The 22365-nt window shown below is 40.5% G+C and overlaps 1 protein-coding gene across 1 annotated transcript; it reads left to right on the top strand.

Moving 5' to 3' along the window:
• Positions 1 to 762: 762 nt before the first annotated feature.
• LOC136881975 (uncharacterized) lies at positions 763 to 21228 on the top strand. The gene is made up of 4 exons (XM_067154451.2): positions 763 to 861; positions 14133 to 14259; positions 19238 to 19376; positions 20990 to 21228. Exons 2-4 carry the CDS (start codon positions 14148 to 14150, stop codon positions 21150 to 21152), a joined length of 414 nt encoding a protein of 137 aa, XP_067010552.2. The 5' UTR covers positions 763 to 861; positions 14133 to 14147; the 3' UTR covers positions 21153 to 21228.
• The last annotated feature ends 1137 nt before the right edge of the window (positions 21229 to 22365 follow it).

Raw genomic sequence — 22365 nt, 5'->3', positions numbered from 1 at the left:
GAGCAGACAGCCAGATGGCGTCAAATTGAAATGTCTGCACACGGTAGCTGAGGCCATACGATTATTATTATTATTATTATTATTATTAACGCAGTAATTAAAACTGAGAGGACTTTTCCTATTTGTGAAACTCACAACCTGACTTTTAACCCCGTTTTTTTTTCCTTTTTCTGTAGATCGTGCGTTACGTTTGGTAGGCTACTTCAAATAATAATAATAATAATAATAATAATAATAATAATAATAATAATAATAATAATAATAATTATTATTATTATTATTATTATTATTATTATTATTATTATTATTTGTAGTTGCGGGCTAATTCGGTAATACTACTGTATTTCTTACTGTATGTGCATAGAATCATCTGAATAATAAACGTAAACGTATGCTATCCAACTCCTGTCCAGGTCACTAGACTCGTAACGGAAATTACTAAGTAAATTAAATGTTTATTGTAAACTGTATGATTTATATAATAGTCAATTATAGGGAAGGTTGATCAGCTAGTGACCAGCTTGCAACGTTGTATAAAGTATTCACAAGTAGGTCTACATCGAACTTTCCAAAAGACTAAGGAAATTTCGGGGTTGTCTGGACCCCCTAGTATCCCCTCTCCCCCTCCCCCCAGTAAATACATTTTCTTGGATGTAGCCTAATTTTACGGACGTCGTCACGTCAAAATACCAAAGTTAACTCATCGAGATGATATCACGTCGCAATAAGGACGTGGTGCCGCTAAGCACACACTATGGTTAGTAATGCTCAAAGAATGAGTGCGATAAGACATTTTAACGAGGCACGCTGCGCGTATTTCTCAACAACACGGCGTAGTGTAGTCTTCGGCATTAAGCACTGGTGAGTTGGTCCTATATTATACATACGCAACTACGGGTAATATATTTTCATTATAGATTGTTACGACTTCCAGTATTCAGTCTGTGAGCCTCTTTGAGTGCCTTACGCACCACCACGATCGTATAAATTGCAACTACCTCCGCGGCTTCGTTTAGTCTCCTCTTACATTATAACTAAATCATTAAGAGCTGAGTCTAACCATCGCCACCTTGTCTCCCTCTGCATCCTTTACCTTCTATACTCGAGTTCATTATTATCCAACCAATCAGTTTATCTTACTTAATCCGGTCCTCTTGTACCATACGGTGTGAGATCTCCAACTCCTATCTCCGGTACAGGCAACTGCCTCTCTCACAGAGTCCACTCTCCTGCAATGTTTCTCTGATCCCCCTTCTTCAGTGGCGAAGAATTGGGGGGGGGGCGGAAGGACTTTTCTGTCTCCTCAAAAATTATCTTAGGGGGGCAGAGAGCAATTTTGACCCCCTTCCCTCCAAATTCTCCTCCTAGATGTTAAGTCCCCTTAAACGTGAAGTTTGGCAGTCTTCGGAGCCCCGAGTTGAGAAGTACAGCGTAACAAGATTTAAAAAGGAAGTCTCAAGGTTGGTCTTCACACGTCTCCTGCGGGATGGGTTGAGGTGTACCCTGATGTGGTTATACCAAGAGAGGCCGGTGAGTTTTCTCCAGTGGGTTTGGTAGATGATTTTATATCAAGGAACTATTTTATAGCAATTACCCGCGGCTTCGCTCGCGTGGATTTCGTAATTTGATCAAAGTAATCGTTCCTCGGCATTGTACTAAGACATTTTCTGAAAATCCCGAAAGTGTAAAAACTCACCAAAAAATTGAGTTTCATTTACCCCAGAAATTCTTTGTAAACCATCTTTGTGGTATTACCTTTTGGGGCTAAGACGACCATGCGACATAGAACTGTACATGTGAGAAACAGTCTTCTCTCAAATCGAAAAAATAAATACATGTTTCTTTATTTTTAAAGGAGATTCCTAATACCTATTCCCACATCTGTAACACCTTCAGTTTTTTATATAAATGTATACTCATAAAAATAATTCAACTCCTTCTTCTTCCCTTCTTTCCACCCCCTCTCCCGCCTTAAGTGGACTTTCCAAAAACAAAAAATACGTGTTTTTTAAAAAGGAAATTCAAAATACCAACTTTCAGTGTGTAAAAGCTTCAGTTTTTAAGATAAAGTATCCGCATAAATATATTTCAACTCCTCATTTAGTTATTTTCAAACCCACGCCCCTTACGTCGATATTCCGAAAAAACAAAACAAATGCGCGTTTCTTTATTTTTAAATCAGATTCCATATACTAAGTTCCACGTCTGTAACATCTTCATTTTTTGAGATATAAGTATGCTCATAAACGTAATTCAACTACTTTTTCACCCACCCCCCCTCCCTTCCTAACCATTAAGCTGATTCGCCCCTCCCCCAAAGTGCGTGTTTCTTTATTTTTAAAGGAGATTCCAAATACCAATTTTCACGTCTTTAACATCTTCAGTTTTTGAGATATAAGTATCCTCATACAAAGAATTCAACTCATTTTTCAATTCATTCACCTCCCTTAAGTGGATTTTTTGAAGACAAAAGAACACGTGTTTCTTTACTTTGAAAGAAGATTCCAAATACAAATGTTCATGCTTTTAACCTCTTCAGTTTTTGAGATATAAGTATCCTCATAAAAAGAATTCAAATCCTTCATCACCCCAGACCGTTAAGTTGTCCCCCCCCCCCTCCAAAAAATGCTTGTTTATTTTTAAAGGAGATTCCCAATACTAGTTTTCACGTTTGTAACATCTTTAAATTTTTTGTATATATATTCATACAAATAATTCAACTAATTTTTCAATATTTTAACCCCCTCCCCCCGGTTAAGGGTTTTTCTGAAAACAAAAGAATACGTGTTTCCTTATTTTTAAAGGAGATTCCAAATACTAATTGTCACGTCTGCGACATATTAAGTTTTTGAGACATACCGGTACTGTAGATATGCTAATTTTAAAAATTCATCCCCTTTTTCAGTTCCCCTTAAGTGGATTTTCCGAAAACTAATTATGTTTCTTTACTTTTACAGGAAATTCGAGTACCAGTTTTCAAATCTGTAATATGTTACCTGTCTGAGATAATTTGTAGACATAGTCTTTTTTTAAATTCACCCTGTTTGTCACTCCTGTTTACCCCCCTATTCATAGGATTATCCAAAAACACAAAAATACTTGTTTCTTTATTTTCAAAGGAGATTCCAAATACCAATTTTCATGTCTGTAACATCTTCAGTTTTTGAGATATAAGTCTCCTCATAAAATATGTTCAACCCCTTTTCGCCCATTTTTACCCCCCTTAATGGGATTTTCCGTAAAAAAAAACGTGCTTCTTTATTTTTAAAGGAGATTCAAAATACCTATTTTTATATTTGAAAACTTTAAGTTTTTAAGATACATATACCTTCATTTTAAAAATTCACCCCCCCCCCCTTTTCACCCCTTAGCGGCGGAATGTCCAAAAATCCTCCCTCAGTCAGCACCTACACCCTAACATAAATGTATCCCCAAAATTGTATTTCTTTATGTCCAGTAGTTTTGGCTCGGCGATGATGAATCAGTCAGTCAGTCAGTCAGTCAGGACATGTTATTTTATATTTATATAGATGAGATTAGAAAGCGAGCATTCCTTCAAAGAACTACGTCTCCCACTGCAGACTGTTCAGGCGATACATCTGGTGATAGAGCTATTATCATGAAATGAACAATTTACAATAATAGGACATGTATTCAGAAAATGTATTTATGAGGCAAGTTCTACTTTTTTAAAATTGTGATTATTTTTGATAGCTTCGTACAAAAGACATTCGTTGAAAATCCACAGCCTGTTTCCAGTCATCTGACCGGGTCAGGAATAGAATGAATGGAGCCCCATCTAGCGGCGAGGATAGGAATTGTGCCGGCTGCCGAAGCCTGTCGCACTCCTCTGGGGCAATGGTTAATGACTGACAGATGAAATGAAATGATATTGGTAAGTGTCGCTGGAATGATAGATGGCAGGGAAAATCGAAGTACCCGGGGAAAAACCTTTCCCGCCTCGGCTTTGTCCAGCACAAATCTCACATGGAGTGACCGGGAACTGAACCACGGAACCCAGCTGTAAGCGGCCGACGCGCTGCCGCCTGAGCCACGGAGGCTGTTGTAAAAGACCGAAATATTTATCTACGAATCAAATTCTGTTTTTTTTTTTTTTTGTTTATTTGTGAATATTATTGAAAACTCTACACCAGACTCGTTCAAAAATGTATTTGAGAAACAAGCTCTATTGTTGTTCTGTTTGTTTATTCCTTCGTGAATGTTGTTCATATATAGTCCCAGGGGCTCTGAACTTTGGAGCGTGGATTGGCGACCACGGGGCTCTTAGCTGAGTCCTGGCATTGCTTCCACTTACTTGTGCCAGGCTCCTCACTTTCTTCTATCTTATCCGACCTCTCTTGGTCAACTCTTGTTCTTTTCTGGCCCCAACGCTATTAGATTTGCGAGGGCTAGAGCGTCTTTCATTTTCACGCCCTTCGTGGTCCTTGTCTTCCTTTGGCCGATATTTTCATTTTTTGAAGTGTCGGAACCCTTCCATTTCCCCCCCCCCCCGATTACTGTTATATAGAGGATGGTTGCCTAGTTGTACTTCCTCTTAAAACAATAATCACCACCACCACCACCACCCAGTGCCGGATTAAGGTGTTTGGGGTCCCTGGGCTATTTAAAAATGTGGGGCCTCTTTTTCTTAACATCATGTAAGACTAGCATACTGAAGTCGTTATAGAACTACTTCCACTTAAATTGATGAATAGGGAAGTGTTGAAATAGACTACAATTTTTCTCTGTTTTTCATGTTAATATTTCATAATGCCAAAACATATTTTACATTTGTCTCATCTTCACTCTCAAATCGACATGCAAAACAGAACTTACGTTTTTTGGCACCACTAGGATATTTTCTATCCATTTTACAAGAACATTACAGTTGTAACTTCCGAATGGTTCAATAATCAGAGGTGAACCGGAAGTTCTCTTCCTGATGCAAAGATATAGTATAGCATGCGCATTCCACCGTGCTTCGCCTGTCCCCACCCGCTCACTTCCTAGACGTCTTCCTCATCACCCCTCTGCCCGTACTCGCAAGCTGCCAGATTTAAATTTTCGTCAACAATAACCTTTACAATAATTACAGTGCGTAAGTAGCGAGTATTCGTGTCTCCGGACGGTAACTGATTCTAGCAGTGATGAAATACTAACGCGGACAACTGATAAGAAGGAAGGAAGAGTGCATGTTCGATATTTTGCGAGCGTAAATATTCATATACATCCACGGAGGTAGAGCAGCAGGCCTTTTTATACAATTTTAGGTTCGGCCAAGGGCCGGGGCCCCTTGGCACGCGGGGCCTGGGGCTGCAGCTCCTTTAGCCCCCCCGTTAATCCGGCCCTGCCACCACCACCACCACCACCACCATCCTCTTCAATAATTACCCGAAGTGGTCTTCCTCGAACTTTCCTTTCTTCCACTCTCACCTTCTTCTTTAACCTCGGCAATCGGTCTGTCGACATCCGGTGGACATGACCAAATCATCACAATTGGTATTTTTGGATGGTTTTCTCTAGTGGTTTTATATTCAGTACTCTCCGGTTGACTGTCTTCCGGATTTTGTCCTTCCTGGTTTTATTTTCTACTTTCTGGAGGTATCTCATCTCTGCCGCCTGGATTCTGCTCTTGGTGCGTTCCGGTAGCACCCGGGATTCGCAGGCATAGGTCAGTGTGGGTACAAAGATGGATTTGTAAACGGCTTCTCTCTGTTATTTCCTCCTCCACCTTCCCATCTGCGGTGTTTATTGATCCAAGATACTTTAACTTGGTGACTTGCTCCAATACTTTACCATCGACCATGATACTGTGCCTCTCGTCATTTCTGCTGATAAACTATGCTCTTCGTCTTGTCCACATACATCTCCGCACCTTTTTTTCTTCAATTCTTCCACCCATATGTTGATGTGTGTAGGTTTTGTTCACTGGAGGCAACAACAATCAAGTCATCAGCAAATGCCAGGTCAGAAAATCGTACTGGCCACATGAGATAATTTCCGACCGTCAACTTCTTGATTCTCTCATCACACAACTTCATAATTTGGTTCGTCGCCATAAGACCTATCTGTGTCGGTGCGACGTACAGCCCCTAGCAAAAAAAAAAAAAAAAAAAAAAAAAGGTCGAGGTACACGATGAAAAGAAGTGGGCTAAGACTGTAAGCCTTGCCGAACTCCTTGTCTTGTAGTGAACTCTGCAGACCTCTCATCAATAAATCCATTTATATAAAATACCGGAGTTTTGTCTGTGCATTGATCAGAATTAAAAAAGGAATGGTATTTCTGTATCGATTGTTTCAACAATAACAAAGAAATACACTTTCTAACTTTCCGTCACGTTCATCTATATATATCTGTATGCGTATCACGAGAAAATGGCTAACGAGAACTTAATGAAAATCACTACAATCTAGCGTATACATAATTTCATTCACGCTGAGTGAAAGGATAGTTTAGGGGAAGGCCTAAAAATAAGTTCTCAAAAAACTTATGTTATTAGTGATCTTATTGATAAATACTACGTAACTAAAGTTATAGAATTACATTTCCGATCATTTATGTCTTATACATTTTAACCATACCGACTATAATAGAGATATTTACGAATTTCGATTTTTGTTGCTAAGTTCATATTAATACCGAGCCACGAGAAAATGGGCGAACAGAATTTAATGACAATCGGCATGTAAAGTCGGGAAATAAGGTACTACAGTCTAGGCAATAAATAACTATTTACGCTGGATAAAATGGTAGTTTAGGAAAAGGAGCCTAAAATTAAATTTTTAAATACCTATGTTATTATGCAACTAAATTCAATCTTATTTACAACGTGTACACGACTTCATCAATAATTCTGAATACAACGTAGAATTCCGTAGCGAAGCACGAGTACACCTGCTAGGCAATCAATCAATCAATCAATCAATCAATCAATCAATCAATCAATCAATGACCTGCATTTACTGTAGAACCATGTTTTAAGGGCCCAAATCCAACCGCTGTGGAGATACTGGATAACACTATCCCGCTATAGAAATCGGATGAAGAAATGACCAAGGATCAAGTGGTATTGGGGCAATGATGGCCTCAATTTTATCAAAGAGGTTGGCCAACGGATAGGTTATACATCCAGCGATACTCGGCCAACTATCAATCACTACAATCAATCAGTCACTACTGATCTGCATTTAGGACAGTCGCCCAGGTGGCAGATTCTCTATCTGTTGTTTTCCTAGCCTTTTCTTAAATGATTGCAAAGAATTTGGAAATTTATTGAACATCTCCCTTGGTAAGTTATTCCAATCCCTAACTCCTCTTCCTATAAACGAATATTTACACCAATTTGTCCTCTTGAATTCCAACTTTATCTTCATATTGTGATCTGTCCTACTTTTAAAGACACCACTCAAACTTATTCGTCTACTGATGTCCTCCCACGCCATCTCTCCACTTACAGCTCGGAACATACCACTTAGTCGAGCAGCTCGTCTCCTTTCTGCCAAGTCTTCCCAGCCCAAACTTTGCAACATTCTTGTAACGCTGCTATTTTGTCGGAAATCGCCCAAAAGAAATCGAGCTGCTTTTCTGTGAATTTTTTCCAGTTCTTGAATCAAGTAATCCTGGTGAGGGTCCCATACACTGGAACTATACTCTAGGGGTCTTACCAGAGACTTATATGCCCTCTCCTTTACATCCTTACTACAACCCCTAAATAACCTCATAACCATGTGCAGAGATCTGTACCCTTTATTTACAATCATATTTATGTGATCACCCCAATGAAGATCTTTCCTTATATTCATACCTAGGTATTTACAATCATCCCCAAAGGGAACTTTCACCCTATCAATGCAGCAATTAAAACTGAGAGGACTTTTCCTATTTGTGAAACTCACAACCTGCCTTTTAACCCCGTTTATTCCGTAGTGTAACGGTTAGTGCTATTAGCTGCCGTCCTCGGGGGCCCGGGTTCGATTCCCGGTACTGCCAGAAATTTAAGAATGGCAGGAGGGCTGGTAGGTGGTTGAAATGGTACATGCAGCTCACCTCCAATGGGGGTGTGCCTGAAAAGAGCAGCACCACCTCGGGATGAGGACACGATCACTCACACCCCGTTTATCATCATACCATTGCCTACTGTCCATCTCACAACATTATCGAGGTCATTTTGCAGTTGCTCACAATCTTGTAACTTATTTATTACTCTGTACAGAATAACATCAGCTGAAAAAGCCTTATCTCTGATTCCACTTCTTTTTTTTTTTTTTTTTTTTGCTTCACGTCGCACCGTCACAGATAGGTCTTACGGCGACGATGGGATAGGAAAGTCCTAGGAAGTGGAAGGAAGCGACCGTGCTCTAATTAAGGTACAGCCCCGGCATTTGCCTGGTGTGAAAATGGGATTCCACTTCTTTACACATATCATTGATATATGTAAGAAAACATAAAGGTCCAATAATACTGCTTTGAGGAATTCCCCTCTCTAATTATTACAGTCACGTAAAGCTTCACCTACTCTAATTCTCGAGTTTTATTTTCCAGAAACAGAGCCACCCATTCAGTCACTCTTTTGTCAAGTCCAATTGCGCTCATTTTTGCCAGTAGTCTCCCATGATCTACCCTATCAAATGCCCTAGACAGGTCAATCGCAATTCAATACAATTGACCTCCTGAATCCAGGATATCTGCTATATCTTGCTGGAATCCTTATTCCTTTTCCTTATTCAGCGCATCAGCGTAAAGACTCCTTAGTATGGGAATGTCACATCTATTCTCAGGACACTACGACGAGGTAAAGAGCTGGATGAAGCTTTCCTCCTTAAGAAATGACTTTATATTTTATAGAAATTGACAAAATTTATAATATAAATTATTACTTTATACGAGTAAATAAACCTAAATACCCAATATATGCAAGATACTACGAAATGACACAGTTCACAATGACAGTTGATAATGAACATAATAACACACAATATGACGATATTGAGGTTGTCAGTCAAGTACTCAGTTTCAAAAAATGAAATGCAGAAAAAGAGCAGGATGGAGGGAAAAAAAAGAATGGTGTGACGAACATCATAGAGTTTACGTCTGCTAAATGTTGCAGCTACGTCCGTATATAACCATCTATCCTCGAACACTCCCTCGAGTGGTAGCTTTATTTTCTTCCTTTTTTTTAAAAACCAAATTCCTTTACGTGGCACAGGCAGAGATACCTCTTATGGAGACGGGAGCGATAGGAAAGGGTTAGGAATGGAAAGAAGCGGCCGTGGAATTAAGGTACAACCCCAGCATTGCCTAGTCTGAAAATCGGAAACCACGGAAGACCATCTTCAGAGCGGCCGACAGTAGAGTTCGAACCCACTATCTCCCGGATGCAAAACCACAGCTGCGCGCCCCTAACTGCACGGCCAATTCGCCCGTTAGTGGTAGCTACACAATAAAATGAAAGATCAAACCAAATCAAACCACAATGGTTAAGTTAAAAAAATCCCAAGACTGTTAGAAGGTGCGATTTTACTAACATTTCTCGGCGCGTGATGTAGATACAATAGTCCACCGACTGGCGATTTGAGCAGATGACGATACACATACAGTAATATTTTCTTTAGAGATAAAGCAACATTGAAAGTGTGGAGAAGAGTAGGCCTAAGCCAGAAGGTATTAGCAGCGGCATGGCTGGAACAAGCAAAGAGAGGATCAGTGCGCTCACTTCTATAAATTTCTAACTTCTTTGAAATACCATAATTTACGAAAGTATCAGGTAAACAACTTGCTAGGGAACCTGACAACTGTGCGACAACCCTAAATGCAGAGCAGTGGTGATTTATTTATTTATATTTTATTTATTTATTTATTTATTTATTTATTTATTTATTTATTTATTTATTTATTTATTTATTTATTTATTTATTTATTTATTTAAACCTGCTTTCGACTATGAGGTATGATACTATAAAGCTCTAATTTGAAAGTCAGTCAAATGCCTTTCCAGAAACATCTAGAAAAACTGCCAAAACATAAAATTACACGCATGAAATAAGTAGTAGCAAATATACATGATATATTAATACCTAGGCCTACTGAAATACTGTACTTTCATAGAATATGAGAATTTCCTTTTCTTTCGTCCTCATCCTCTTCAGCTGATAAGGAGAGGCCAGACCCTGCGTCCAAACGATTTCAACGAGCTTCAGTGTACTGTAGGTCAATAGGCCTTCGTTTTCGAAGAAAATGAGGTCGAACGTATGACGTAGGATCCGCTTCGGACCAAGTGGATAGAACAATAAAAGACGAAGAAATTTCACTTAAACCTGTCAGGTCCACAACCTATTAATTTCCGAAAAAATGATGAATCCCCGATTCCAATCCACGCATATATACTTGGAGAGTTACACCACCGTCAACCCGAGTGTTGGCCAAGTGGTCACCGTATTGTCTGCAAATCTCGAAGACGTGATTCATCAATTACGCAAAATTGTAGTACACTTTATTTTCTACCAGAAATTAATATAGGCCTATGCCTAAACGTTCTCATAGTTACTACTGGATATCTTTCTTTCTTTCTTTCTTTCTTTCTTTCTTAAAGTTTACCGCCCAGGGTTGATTTCTCCCTCGGGCTCAGCGAGGGTTCCCACATCTATCACCTCAAGGGCAGTGTCCTGGAGCGTGAGACATTGGATCGGAGGATACAACTGGGGAGGAGGACCAGTGCTTCGCCCAAGCGGCTCACCTGCTTTGCTCAACAGGGGCTATGTGGGGGATGGGAAGACTGGAAGGGATAGACAAGGAAGAGGGAAAGAAAGCGGCCCTGGCATGTAGTTAGGTACCATCCTTGCATTAGCCTGGATGATAAGTGGGGAAACCACGGAAAACCACTTCTAACATGGCTGAGGAGGGAATCGAACCGCCCTCTACTCAGTTGACCTCCCAAGGCTGAGTGAACTCCGTTCGAGCCCTCTTAGCAATTTTCAAATTTCGTGGCAGAGCCGGGAATCGAACCCGGGCCTCCGTGGGTGGTAGCTAATCACATTAACCACTACTCGTACACCACAGAGGCGAACAATTCCCTTCCTTTAGTGAAAATAATACATCGACAACTCCACACGCAATAAAAAAGATAGCAATCTGATGATTATTTCTGTATTAATAATAATAATAATTGTTGTTGTTGTTGTTGTTGTTGTTTGAGTAATCAATTCATAGACTGGTTTGACGCAGCTCTCCATGCCACCCTGTCCTGTGCTACTCTTTCATTTGTATGTAACTACTGCATCCTACATCTGCTCTAATCTGCTTGCCATATTTATACCTTGGTCTACCCCTACCGTTCTTACCTCCTACATTTCCTTCAAAAACCAACTGAACAATTTCTGGATGTCTTAAGATGTGCCCTATCATTCTATCTCTTCTTCTCGTCAAATTTAGCCAAATCGATCTCCTCTCACCAATTAAATTCAGTGTCTCTTCATTCGTAATTCGATCTATCCATCTCACCTTCAGCATACTTCTGTAATACCACATTTCAAAAGCGTATATTCTCTTTTTTTTTTCTGAGCTGATTATCGTCCATGTTCCTCTTCAGTACAATGCCACGCTCCAGACGAAAGTCTTCAGAAATATTTTCTAATTCCTATAACAATGTTCGAAATAAGCAAATTTCTTTTCTTAACAAATGCCTTCCTTGCTTGTGCTAGTCTGCATTTTATGTCCTTATTACTTCTGCCATCGTTAGTCATTTTACTGCCCAAGTAACAATATCCATCTACTTCCTTTGAGACTTCATTTCCTAACCTAATATTTCCTGCATTCCTGATTTTGTTATACTGCACTGCATTAACTTACTTTTGTTTGGGCTTTATTTATTTTTGACTTGTACTTCTTTCCCAAACTCTGTCCATATCATTCAGCAATTTCTCCAGTTATTCTGCAGTCTCAGATAAAATAAAATTATCATCGGCAAATCTCAGAATTTTGATTTCCTCTCCTTGGGTTGTGATTCCCTTCTACGATTTCCTTTATAGCTTGTTCGATATAAACATTAAAAAGGAGGGGGATAAACTGCAGCCTTGCCTCACTCCTTTCAGGATTGCTACTTCTTTTTCTAAGGCTTCGATACTTATCACTGCAGACTGATGTTTATACTGATTGTAGTCACCTTGAGAATCTCAAACAGCCTGGTCCAGTCAACATTATCGAATGACTTTTCTAGATCTACGAACGCCATGAACATGAGTTTATCCTGCTTAGTGGTTAGTGTGATTAGCTGCCACTCCCGGAGGCCCGGGTTCGATTCCCGGCTCTGCCACGAAATTTGAAAAGTGGTGCGAGGGCTGGAACGGGTTCCACTCAGCCTCGGGTGGTCAACTGAGTAGAGGGGATTAGATTCTCTCTTCAGCCATGTTAGAAGTGGTTTTCCGTAGTTTCCCACTTCTCCTCCAGGCAAATGCCGGGATGGTATCTAATTTAAGGACACGGCCGCTTCCTTCCTTTTTCTTTGTCTTTTCCTTCCAATCTTCCCATTCCCCCACCAAAATTCCCCTGTTGAGCATAGCAGGTGAGGCAGCCTGGGAGAAGTAATGGTCCTACTTTCCAGTTGTACCCTACGACACAAAGTCTGTGCTCAAGACTCCTGCCCTCTAGGGGGTAGAGGTGGGGATCCCTCGCTGAGTCTGAAGGTAAAACCAATCCTGGAGGGTAAACGGATTAAGAAAAAAAAAGAATCTTCTTATTATTATTTATACGTACACTATGTGATCAAAAGTATCCGGACACCTGGCTGAACATGACGTACAAGTTCGTGGCGCCCTCCATCGGTAATGCTGGAATTCAATATGGTGTTGGCCCACCCTTAGCCTTGATGACAGCTTCCACTCTCGCAGGCATACGTTCAATCAGGTCCTGGAAGGTTGCTTGGGGAATGGGAGCCCATTCTTCACGGAGCGCTGCACTGAGGAGAGCTAGCGATGTCGGTCGGTGAGGCCTGGCACGAAGTCGGCGTTCCAAAACATCCCAAAGGTGTTCTATAGGATTCAGGTCGGGACTCTGTGCAGGCCAGTCCATTACAGGGATGTTATTGTCGTGTAACCACTCCGCCACAGACCGTGCATTATGAACAGGTGCACGATCGTGTTGGAAGATGCAATCGCCATCCCCGAAGTGCTCTTCAACAGTGGGAAGCAAGAAGGTGCTTAAAACATCAATGTAGGCCTGTGCTGTGATAGTGCCACGCAAAACAACAAGGGGTGCAAGCTCCCTCCATGAAAAGCACGACCACACCATAACACCACAGCCTCCGAATTTTACTGTTGGCACTACACACGCTGGCAGATGACGTTCACCACGCATTCACCATACCCACACCCTTCCATCGGATCGCCACATTGTGTACCGTGATTCGTCACTCCACACAACGTTTTTCCTCTGTTCAATCGTCCAATGTTTACGCTCCTTACACTAAGCGAGGCGTCGTTTGGCATTGACCTGCGTGATGTGTGGCTTATAGGCAGCCGCTCGACCATGAAATCCAAGTTTTCTCACCTCCCGCCGAACTGTCATAGTACTTGAAGTGGATCCTGATGCGGTTTGGAATTCCTGTTTGATGGTCTGGATAGATGCCTGCCTATTACACTTGTCGACCCTCTTCAACTGTCGGCGGTCTCTGTCAGTCAACAGACGAGGTCGGACTGTACGCTTTCGTGCTGTACGTGTTCCTTCACGTTTCCACTTCACTGTCACATCAGAAACAGTGGACCTAGGGATGTTTAGGAGTGTGGAAATCTCGCGTACAAATTTCTGACACAAGTGACACCCAATCACCTGGCCACGTTCGAAGTCCTTGAGTTCCGCGGAGCGCTCCATTCTGCTCTCTCACAATGTCGAATGACTGCTATGGAGCACCAGACAGTAAGTGGCAGCACAATGCACCTAAGATGAAAAACGTATGTTTTTGGGGGTGTTCGGGTAGTGTTGATCACATAAGTCTATATTCTGAGTCCTAATCCAGTTGTCAAACTGTATATCACTTGGAAGTTGTCTGTGGAAACAAGTGATAAAAGCACAATTTCTTTTGTACTTATCTCCGTAACATAATTTACCCTCTCGATTTCTGAAATTCTCTTGTGTATTACAGGTGTGATCTGGCGCTATGTTTCCACAATTGAATAACAAAGCATTCATATGTGTCGTACTGGCCGTGTTAATATTGCCTCTGATTGGTTGCCGACCCAACGATGTTCTCAACATACCACCACACCCTGGTAAGTTTCAGTGCCGGGGGAAACACCCAAAATATCACAAAGTTTTTGAAATTATGACAGTAACATTTCAGAGTGGGAAGTTATATAACAATGTGACGCAGATTACATTTGAGTACGCCGTGTGCAAAACGTTTTAAAGGCTATCTAACGAGAAAATACATGTTGCCTTTTTTTTTTAGCATTATAAAGGAGACTCGCCTAAATCCGCAATCTTCTTTTATTATTACGTATTAACAAAAATATCGCAATTGAGAAATATCCGCGTGGCAATGATCACTTAATGATAATGAAGTGAAGTTAAAACATAATTACACAACAACAACGAGTACAACAAGCAATTCCGTGGAAAGAAAATATCACAAGAAATGCTACTAGTTTAATATTCTAAATCCAGCATCATCATATACAAATTCATACGCACTTAAAGTATTTCCAGTGCTTAACACCAAATACAGTAGAGACAATACGCGACACTCTGCGAGATATCGAGGGACAGCGATTAGAGCTCTGTCTACCGGAGTGACCTTAGAGTTACTGATTCTGTCATAAGAGCACGTGGCCTTAAGTTAGGAACCATCCCGGCATTTGCCTGAAGGAGAAGTGGGAAACCACGGAAAACCACTTCCAGGATGGCTGAGGAGGGAATCGAACCCCTCCTGTACTCAGTTGACCTCCCGATGCTTAGTGGTCCCTGTTCCAGCTTCCGTACCACTTTTCAAATTTCGTAGCAGAGCCGGGAATCGAACCTGGGCCTCGGGGGGAGGAGGGCAGCTAATCACACTAACCCTACACCACAGAGGCGGACATTTATTTATTTATTTATTTATTTATTTATTTATTTATTTATTTATTTATTTATTTATTTATTTATTTATTTATTTATTTATTTATTTATTTCGGTTCGTTTTGGCCTGCTAGGGACCACGGGGCTCGTCTTAACGCTTAACTATGTTCTTCTACCTTTTCTTAGCGCAGTATACTTTCATTTTCTGGCTGTATGCCTGCTTCCTCCCACCCGTCCACTTAAGTCTGGTGGTCCCTGTTGTGATAGTACATATATCACACACTCGCACTATATGTAGAAGTGAGAGATATTATTGTCAGTATTCGATTTATTATTATTATTATTATTATTATTATTATTATTATTATTATTATTATTATTATTATTATTATCGTCAGTATTTCAGTTGTATATTTTGTCACTAATATTTGTAAGCTGGGAGGTCTCCATATATGTAGTAGGAGTAATTTGTTTTACGGCTGAGAAAACATTGCTATATTGGACTCTGGTAGTTTGAATGACTCATGCGGGCATCCCAGTGTCTTATGAGATGTACTTGTTGTTGTCGTCGGGAAGTTCGAGGAATCATGTGAATAGCCTAGAATCACATGAGCTTGTTGATGTTGTACTCGGAAAGTTCTATGACTCATGTGAAACACCCCAGAGTTTGTTTATGTATTGGGACCAAGAAGAAGTTCAGGGCATGGTCTTGACAAGAGGATCACTCATGATTGGCTGGCGAGGATCAATCTCGGCGTATCATGTGAGAGCTGAGGTCTTGATATACTTGGACATCACAGCGGAAGAAACAACAACCAGACACATTGTACGGGAAGGAAGTAGCGCTAACACACACGGGAGTGAAACTGGATACGCGATGCTGGAGTGACGCTATTGCTATATACTGGGCTGGACTTCAAACGTTCGTGTAACGTAGTCTTGTTATGTTCGTGGAAAGTGGATGATCGACAAATTGTGGAGTGCTTACGCATTAGGTATTGTAGCACTTGTGGCGGCCTGGTATTATATGTTAGGTGAAAGCTATCTCAGACTTTCCATAATTTATGTCCAGGATCGACAAGCATGTGTTGCTCAAATGTATATATCTTTACAACAAGTGTTACAATCAGTGAACACAGTATTCCGAGGTACAGTATCTGTGTGATATTATAAGTGCCGATTATGAGAATCGGCAAGTCGTGTTGATACAGAGACAGTGAAGGGTTCTTATCTACTATGCACATTGTTCAACGAACTAACTACAAATGGCGGCTTAGTTCTCGCTTTCGTTTTCCCACTGTTTTCATTGTTGTTGTTGTAAATATGGAGTCTTCTAGCAATCGTTTGTTTGTGTATTATAAGTGTATTTTGGTGTGTTGATGAGGTGCTCATGCACGGATTTTATTAAGAATATAGTTAGATATTTTAGAATCAGTGGAGTTATTGATAAACCTAGGTGCAGTTCCTACGTATTTAGTCGCTTTCAGAAGGGTAGGTAAGGCCTGAAGCAGATGTTCCAGTACGCAGCATCATGTACACGCCCTGGGATATAAAGAATTATCATGCTCTATCTAAATTCGAGGGATCCATTCTGGTGAACCCTGGCGCCCATACTACGGACATTTCGATTAATTATTGTTATTAATTATATTTTTAATTTAGTTATTCCTATGATTTTATTAAGTTTTTGAGTAATGTTATTTATATATTTTTATTCATGATTTTATTTATCAGTATTCACAAAATAATTACACTGTACCGTGTGAGGAACAGTGGGAAGACTCCCTGTGGGATGGTCTGTCGGTATTGAGATCAGTGCTCTGTGGTCTCTTATGGGATCTAGGTCTGACTTTACTGAGTTGATTCATTTGGTCTTGGAAGCCTTTGCCCTACTTGTCACTATGAGGATTCTGTTGGTGAGCCTACAGGGTTTTAGGCGGGTCATGTGCCCGTAGGTCAGTCGCCTTTTCCTCATACACGTGACTATGTCTTCCTGATTTTCGTAGAGCTCGTTGTGCCTGATCGTGAAGGTTCCAGCCTCCTGTTATGGGTCCTAGCATCCTCCTCAAGATCTTCCTCTCTTTAAGTTCTAGTTTCCTGAATGGGCCCTTGCGATTCATCAAGAGGCACTAAGGGGCGTAGAGTACAGAGGGATCTCACTATTCAGTTGTAGCAAATACAGTAGAGACAATACGCGACACTGCGAGATGTCGAGGGACAGCGACTAGAGCTCTGTCTAGCGGAGTGACCTGGGAGTTACTGAAATGAAATGGCGTATGGCTTTTAGTGCCGGGAGATCCCAGGACGGGTTCGGCTCGCCAGGTGCAGGTCTTTTGATTTGATTCCCGTAGGCGACCTGCGCGTCGTAATGAGGATGAAATGATGATGAAGACAACACATACACTCAGCCCCCGTGCCAGGAAAATTATTCAATGATGGTTAAAATTCCCGACCCTGTCGGGAATCGAACCCGGGACCTCTGTGACCAAAGGTCAGCACGCTAACCATTTAGCCATGGAGCCGGACGGGAGTTACTGATTCTGTCATAAGAGCACGTGTATTTGTTTGTGAAGTTTTTGGCGTTATTTATGCGTTTGCATCAAGTTGACATAAGTAAATAGTAGCGTGTATCATTCCTTGATATCTCCTCTCAATATGAGTGGAAAAATATATGCTGTGTTTGGGTCCAATGACTATGAAGTGCAGAAGGATTCGCGGTCTTTCTTCCGTTTTCCTCGTGAAAAGAAAACGTAAGTAAATATTGTGTTTGCACAGATATTCTTCCAGTCACAAAGAGATTTGTATAGTACTTCCAACATTTCTGGCTTGCGTGATCCATATTTTAACTGGTTTAAAATATAATCTCATTTTATTGTATAGTGCAGCAGTTAACCTTCAATACCGATGTGTTGTTGTGTGATCTGTGGGTTTTGATTTAATTCAAGAAAATGGATATGTGTGTGGCTGGTTGTGTTCCAAGTTACCCCATTTTGAATGCCGTAATGCGTTGTCCAGCACTGAAGGAAATATGGGTGATTTAAGAAATGTACATATTTTGTTGAAACAATATGACGATGCAAATATGCTTTACCCTAATGTAATGGCAAGTATTGCTTACAGGGAAATTTTGAATGTTCTTGAGGGTAAATTTATATATTTTCTTTCTGTTAGTAGGCTTCCCCCTTTTTACCTCACTTTTGAATGAGAATAAAGTGAACAAAAATTTCTTTGTTGGCTCCTCAGCTCCGCCGCCGTTGATAATCCACGGGACAAAAATACCTTGGTATTGTTAGGATTTTTTTTTTTTTTTTTTTTTTTTTTGCTAGGGGCTTTACGTCGCACCGACACAGATAGGTTAGGATTAAGAACTACGACGAAAAATTACGATTCCTCTCCCCCCACATTTTCCTTCTTTTTATGTTTCTCACCTAGCTTGTGGGAGCGATCAGCATAATTTTTTTTGGTGGGGGGGGGGGCTCGAACACTTTAGCACCCCCGAAGTCGGCGCCCCTGACCGGATGTCCTTCCTGACACGAACCCTGTCTGGAGGGATGTATTTATGTGCAGTGAATGCGTACAGACTCGTCAAACAAAATATGTTCGCGTATATTTCATGGAACTCACATCTATTCTTCTTCTCCCTTTCCTGATCATTTTTTCAGCTATCTAGGGCCGGCTCTGATGTGGATTAAGTCTAGTTTTATGGCCGGATGCTTTTCCTCATTGCAACGCTATGTGGAAGGATGTGCTCGCTGTTCTTATTGCTGGGACTGCTTAATGAAATCCTATAGTTTACATGAGGTTTCTCTATATCTTCAAGGGGTAGTTAGTGGTTTCGAATCCCATTGTCGGCAGCCCTGAAGATGGTTTTCCGTGGATTCCCATTTTCACACCAGGCAAATGCTGGTTCTGTACCTTAGTTAAGGCCACGGCCGCTTCCTTCCCATTCCTAGGCCTTTCCTATCCCATCGTCGCCATAAGACCTGTGTGTGTCGGTGCGACGTAAAGCAAAAATAGCAAGGGGTAGTTACCAACAGAAAACACATTCCCTCCGAAAAATGTGTTTGTGTTTACGGAGGGCGTCTAACATATTTTCCCCGCAATTTTTCGTTTTCATTTCGCTATCTTTCTTCTGTATTATTCCTGCGTGTGCTGACACAGTTATAAACAGAATACATCTCTGATGATTTTCAGGTCACCCTGACATGTGTATGGATCCTTGGACCGATAAACCTCACGCTATGAACAGCACATGGATGGGACGGGATACCTGTTCCCAGCTGATTTGTCGAAGAGATCCTTGGTCGTACCAATTGAAGATCGAGATTGTCACGTAAGTCTGTTTTCGATAGGTTATTATTATTATTATTATTATTATTATTATTATTATTATTATTATTATTATTATTATTATTATTATTATTATTTACCACGTTTCCAGGGTGAATTCAAATCGATTTGAATACGCTTTCCGTATCGAATACCTCATGGAAACGCGGAACGTATTGAAATCGATCTGAAAATGCCAAGGATGCTCGACTGTTAGTTTGTTTATCATGTGCTCCCTGTAATTTCGTTCGTGTTTATTTGATTTCAGCTTGCTGCTCCTTATAATACATTTTACCATAAATGTAGTATTAATAGAAATCTGTGGACGCCGGGGGAGAGTATAACGATATTAGAAACAATACGAGAAAAGGAAATGTTGAAGCACTTCGACGGAAAATGATTTGCAAGAATTCTATATTCAGCAGATGTACGAAGTGATTGCTACTTTTTTCTCAACAGACATTGGTCTGTTCACGAAAAAACTTGTTTGATTTGAGGTGTGGTTTAAGACACAGACATATGAATATATTATTATTATTATTATTATTATTATTATTATTATTATTATTATTATTATTATTATTATTATTGCTAGTGGCTTTACGTCGCACCGACACAGATAGGTCTTTGTATGAACTTAAATGTTGAAGAACAAATCCTGAAGTTGTCTAACCAATCATTTTCTGCGGAGTACCGTAACGTTGTACTTACTACACGCTCCCGCTAGTGCTTACTCCTTTCTTTTATATAGTAGAACCTTCTCTTCATACGCTTCGTTTTGCTTAGCTTAGACTGACGGAAAGCCATATTCTGTGCCTGCAACTGCTGCAGGAAGAATACCGTTTCCAATCGTTCATTCTCCCATCTCTCAAATTAATGGATTAAACTTACAAAAAACTGATATACTATTAGGCACAATACCACAGCTTTCGCGGTTGTAGGGGCTGTAGGCTACATAAAAAAACAAGTTTGTATCATGGGCTTCAAATTCCTTTGGTAATAATGGACGAGGAGTTCTTTATTTACGCTACTTTGGTTAGGGTTGGCCGTTGCTGTTAAGCGCTACATGTCGGAGTATTCTCGTACGGCCTCACGCGATCTCGAAATCTACGAGTGTCAATACTATCGTATTCAAATCGATCTGATTACGGATTGAATCTTACTGTACATGGAAACAGGTAACGTAGGCTACTGAGTACGGAAAGCGTATTCAAATCGATTTCAATCCCCATGGAAACGTGGTAATTATTATTATTATTATTATTATTATTATTATTATTATTATTATTATTATTATTATTATTATTATCATCACAAGTTGCTTTACGTCGCAGCGACACAGATAGGTCTTGTGGCGATGATGTGCATGCGTAAAAGCGTCCAGAGGAACCTTCGCGTCTTGACACGCGCAGACATGTGACAGCAATCGATTGGTTTAACGAAATCACTCTTTGCATCATTTGCTGCGATGGACACTTCTCCTGTACATTTAACAAAGTTCAGTTCCGCGTCAGTCTTATGGGTATCAGTTTTATTTTGTCCACCCGGTACAAATGACGGCAGAAAAATCTGGCGCCCGCCCTTACATGAACTCAAGTCTTCAGTATTGTGTTTCAGGTGCTCTGAATTCCGCACGAGGGATAACTGCACTTTCCAGGAAGGCAAACTGAAGGATGGCTTCCCAAAATGTTGCGGATTTTTCCGCTGTTCGTCTGAACCGAGCAATTCCTCGGTCGGAAAAAGAATGCTCCCTTCCGAGAAGATCTACTACTCTTTCTAATACCATTGCAGAATCAGGACAGTTAATTCTGTTATAATCATGTAAGTGTAAATAAAGCCATGTTATGTTAAAATTACTTGTTATACATAAGTCTCTTCCGGTTTCACTAAGAGTAGTGGCGGCTGGTGCCGAAAATCAGTTGTGTGCTGTAACCCATCCCCCCTCCAAATAATAAAAATATTTAGAAACATATGCGGTTTTCAAGAGGCTCTCCACTGAGTTCTCCATACTGAACAAATGCGTAAACAACCCCAACGCATATACACATTCCTCATACAAAACTAATTAAACACACAATAACATCTGCAATGACAAAACATTCACGAACTCAGAAACACTTGGTGTGAGCGTGTAAAAATAGAACTTCTCAATGTTACCAAAATCACAGATTTAAAACTAGCAACGTCGTAATGCAAAATTACATGTTATGTTGTTATAGTAAAATTTATAAACTCACACTCATATGCATATGTACTTTCCTGAATTAAATCAAACCCACAGATCACATCTATAACAACACATCGGTATTAACTACTGCACTATACAATAAAATATGCGTACAGTATTATATTTTAAGTCAGTTAAAATATGGGTCGAGCAGGTCAGAAGATTATGAAGTACTATAAAAAGCTCTTTGTCACTGGAAGAATATATGTGCAAACACAATATTACTCACATTTTCTTGTCACGAGGAGAACGGAAGAAAGATCGCGCATTCTTCTCTTCTTCATAGTTACTGCAGCCAAACACAACACATACCTTTCCCCTCACGATGAGAGGAGATATCAAGGAATGACACACGCTACTATTTCATTTTGTCAACTCACTGAAAACGCATAAATAACACCAAAAACTTCACACACAAATACTCGTGCTCTTATGACAGAATCAGTAGTTCTCAGGTCAATCCGCTAGAGAGAGCTCTAATAGCTGTCCCTCGATATCTCTCTGAGTGTCGCGTATTGTCTCTACTGTATTTGGTCTCGCACAGCAAAACAAGTGAAAGACACATTGAAATGGCTTGGATGGAGCAACCTTCCACACACGCCGTACTGCCTCGACCTGGCGCCATCTGACTCACCTCTTCGCATCAATGGGGCACGCGCTTGCAAAACAGCACTTCAGCAATTTCAAGGAAGCTGGAAAATGTTTCGTCGAATGGTTTGCCGGAAAAGACAAGCAGTTTTTCTGGCATGGTATTCATGACTTACCT

Source organism: Anabrus simplex, chromosome 10, assembly GCF_040414725.1.
Source record: "Anabrus simplex isolate iqAnaSimp1 chromosome 10, ASM4041472v1, whole genome shotgun sequence".
NCBI lineage: Eukaryota > Metazoa > Arthropoda > Insecta > Orthoptera > Tettigoniidae > Anabrus > Anabrus simplex.
Note: the sequence above shows the minus strand (reverse complement) of the source record. Positions and strands in the feature narration are given on the sequence as shown.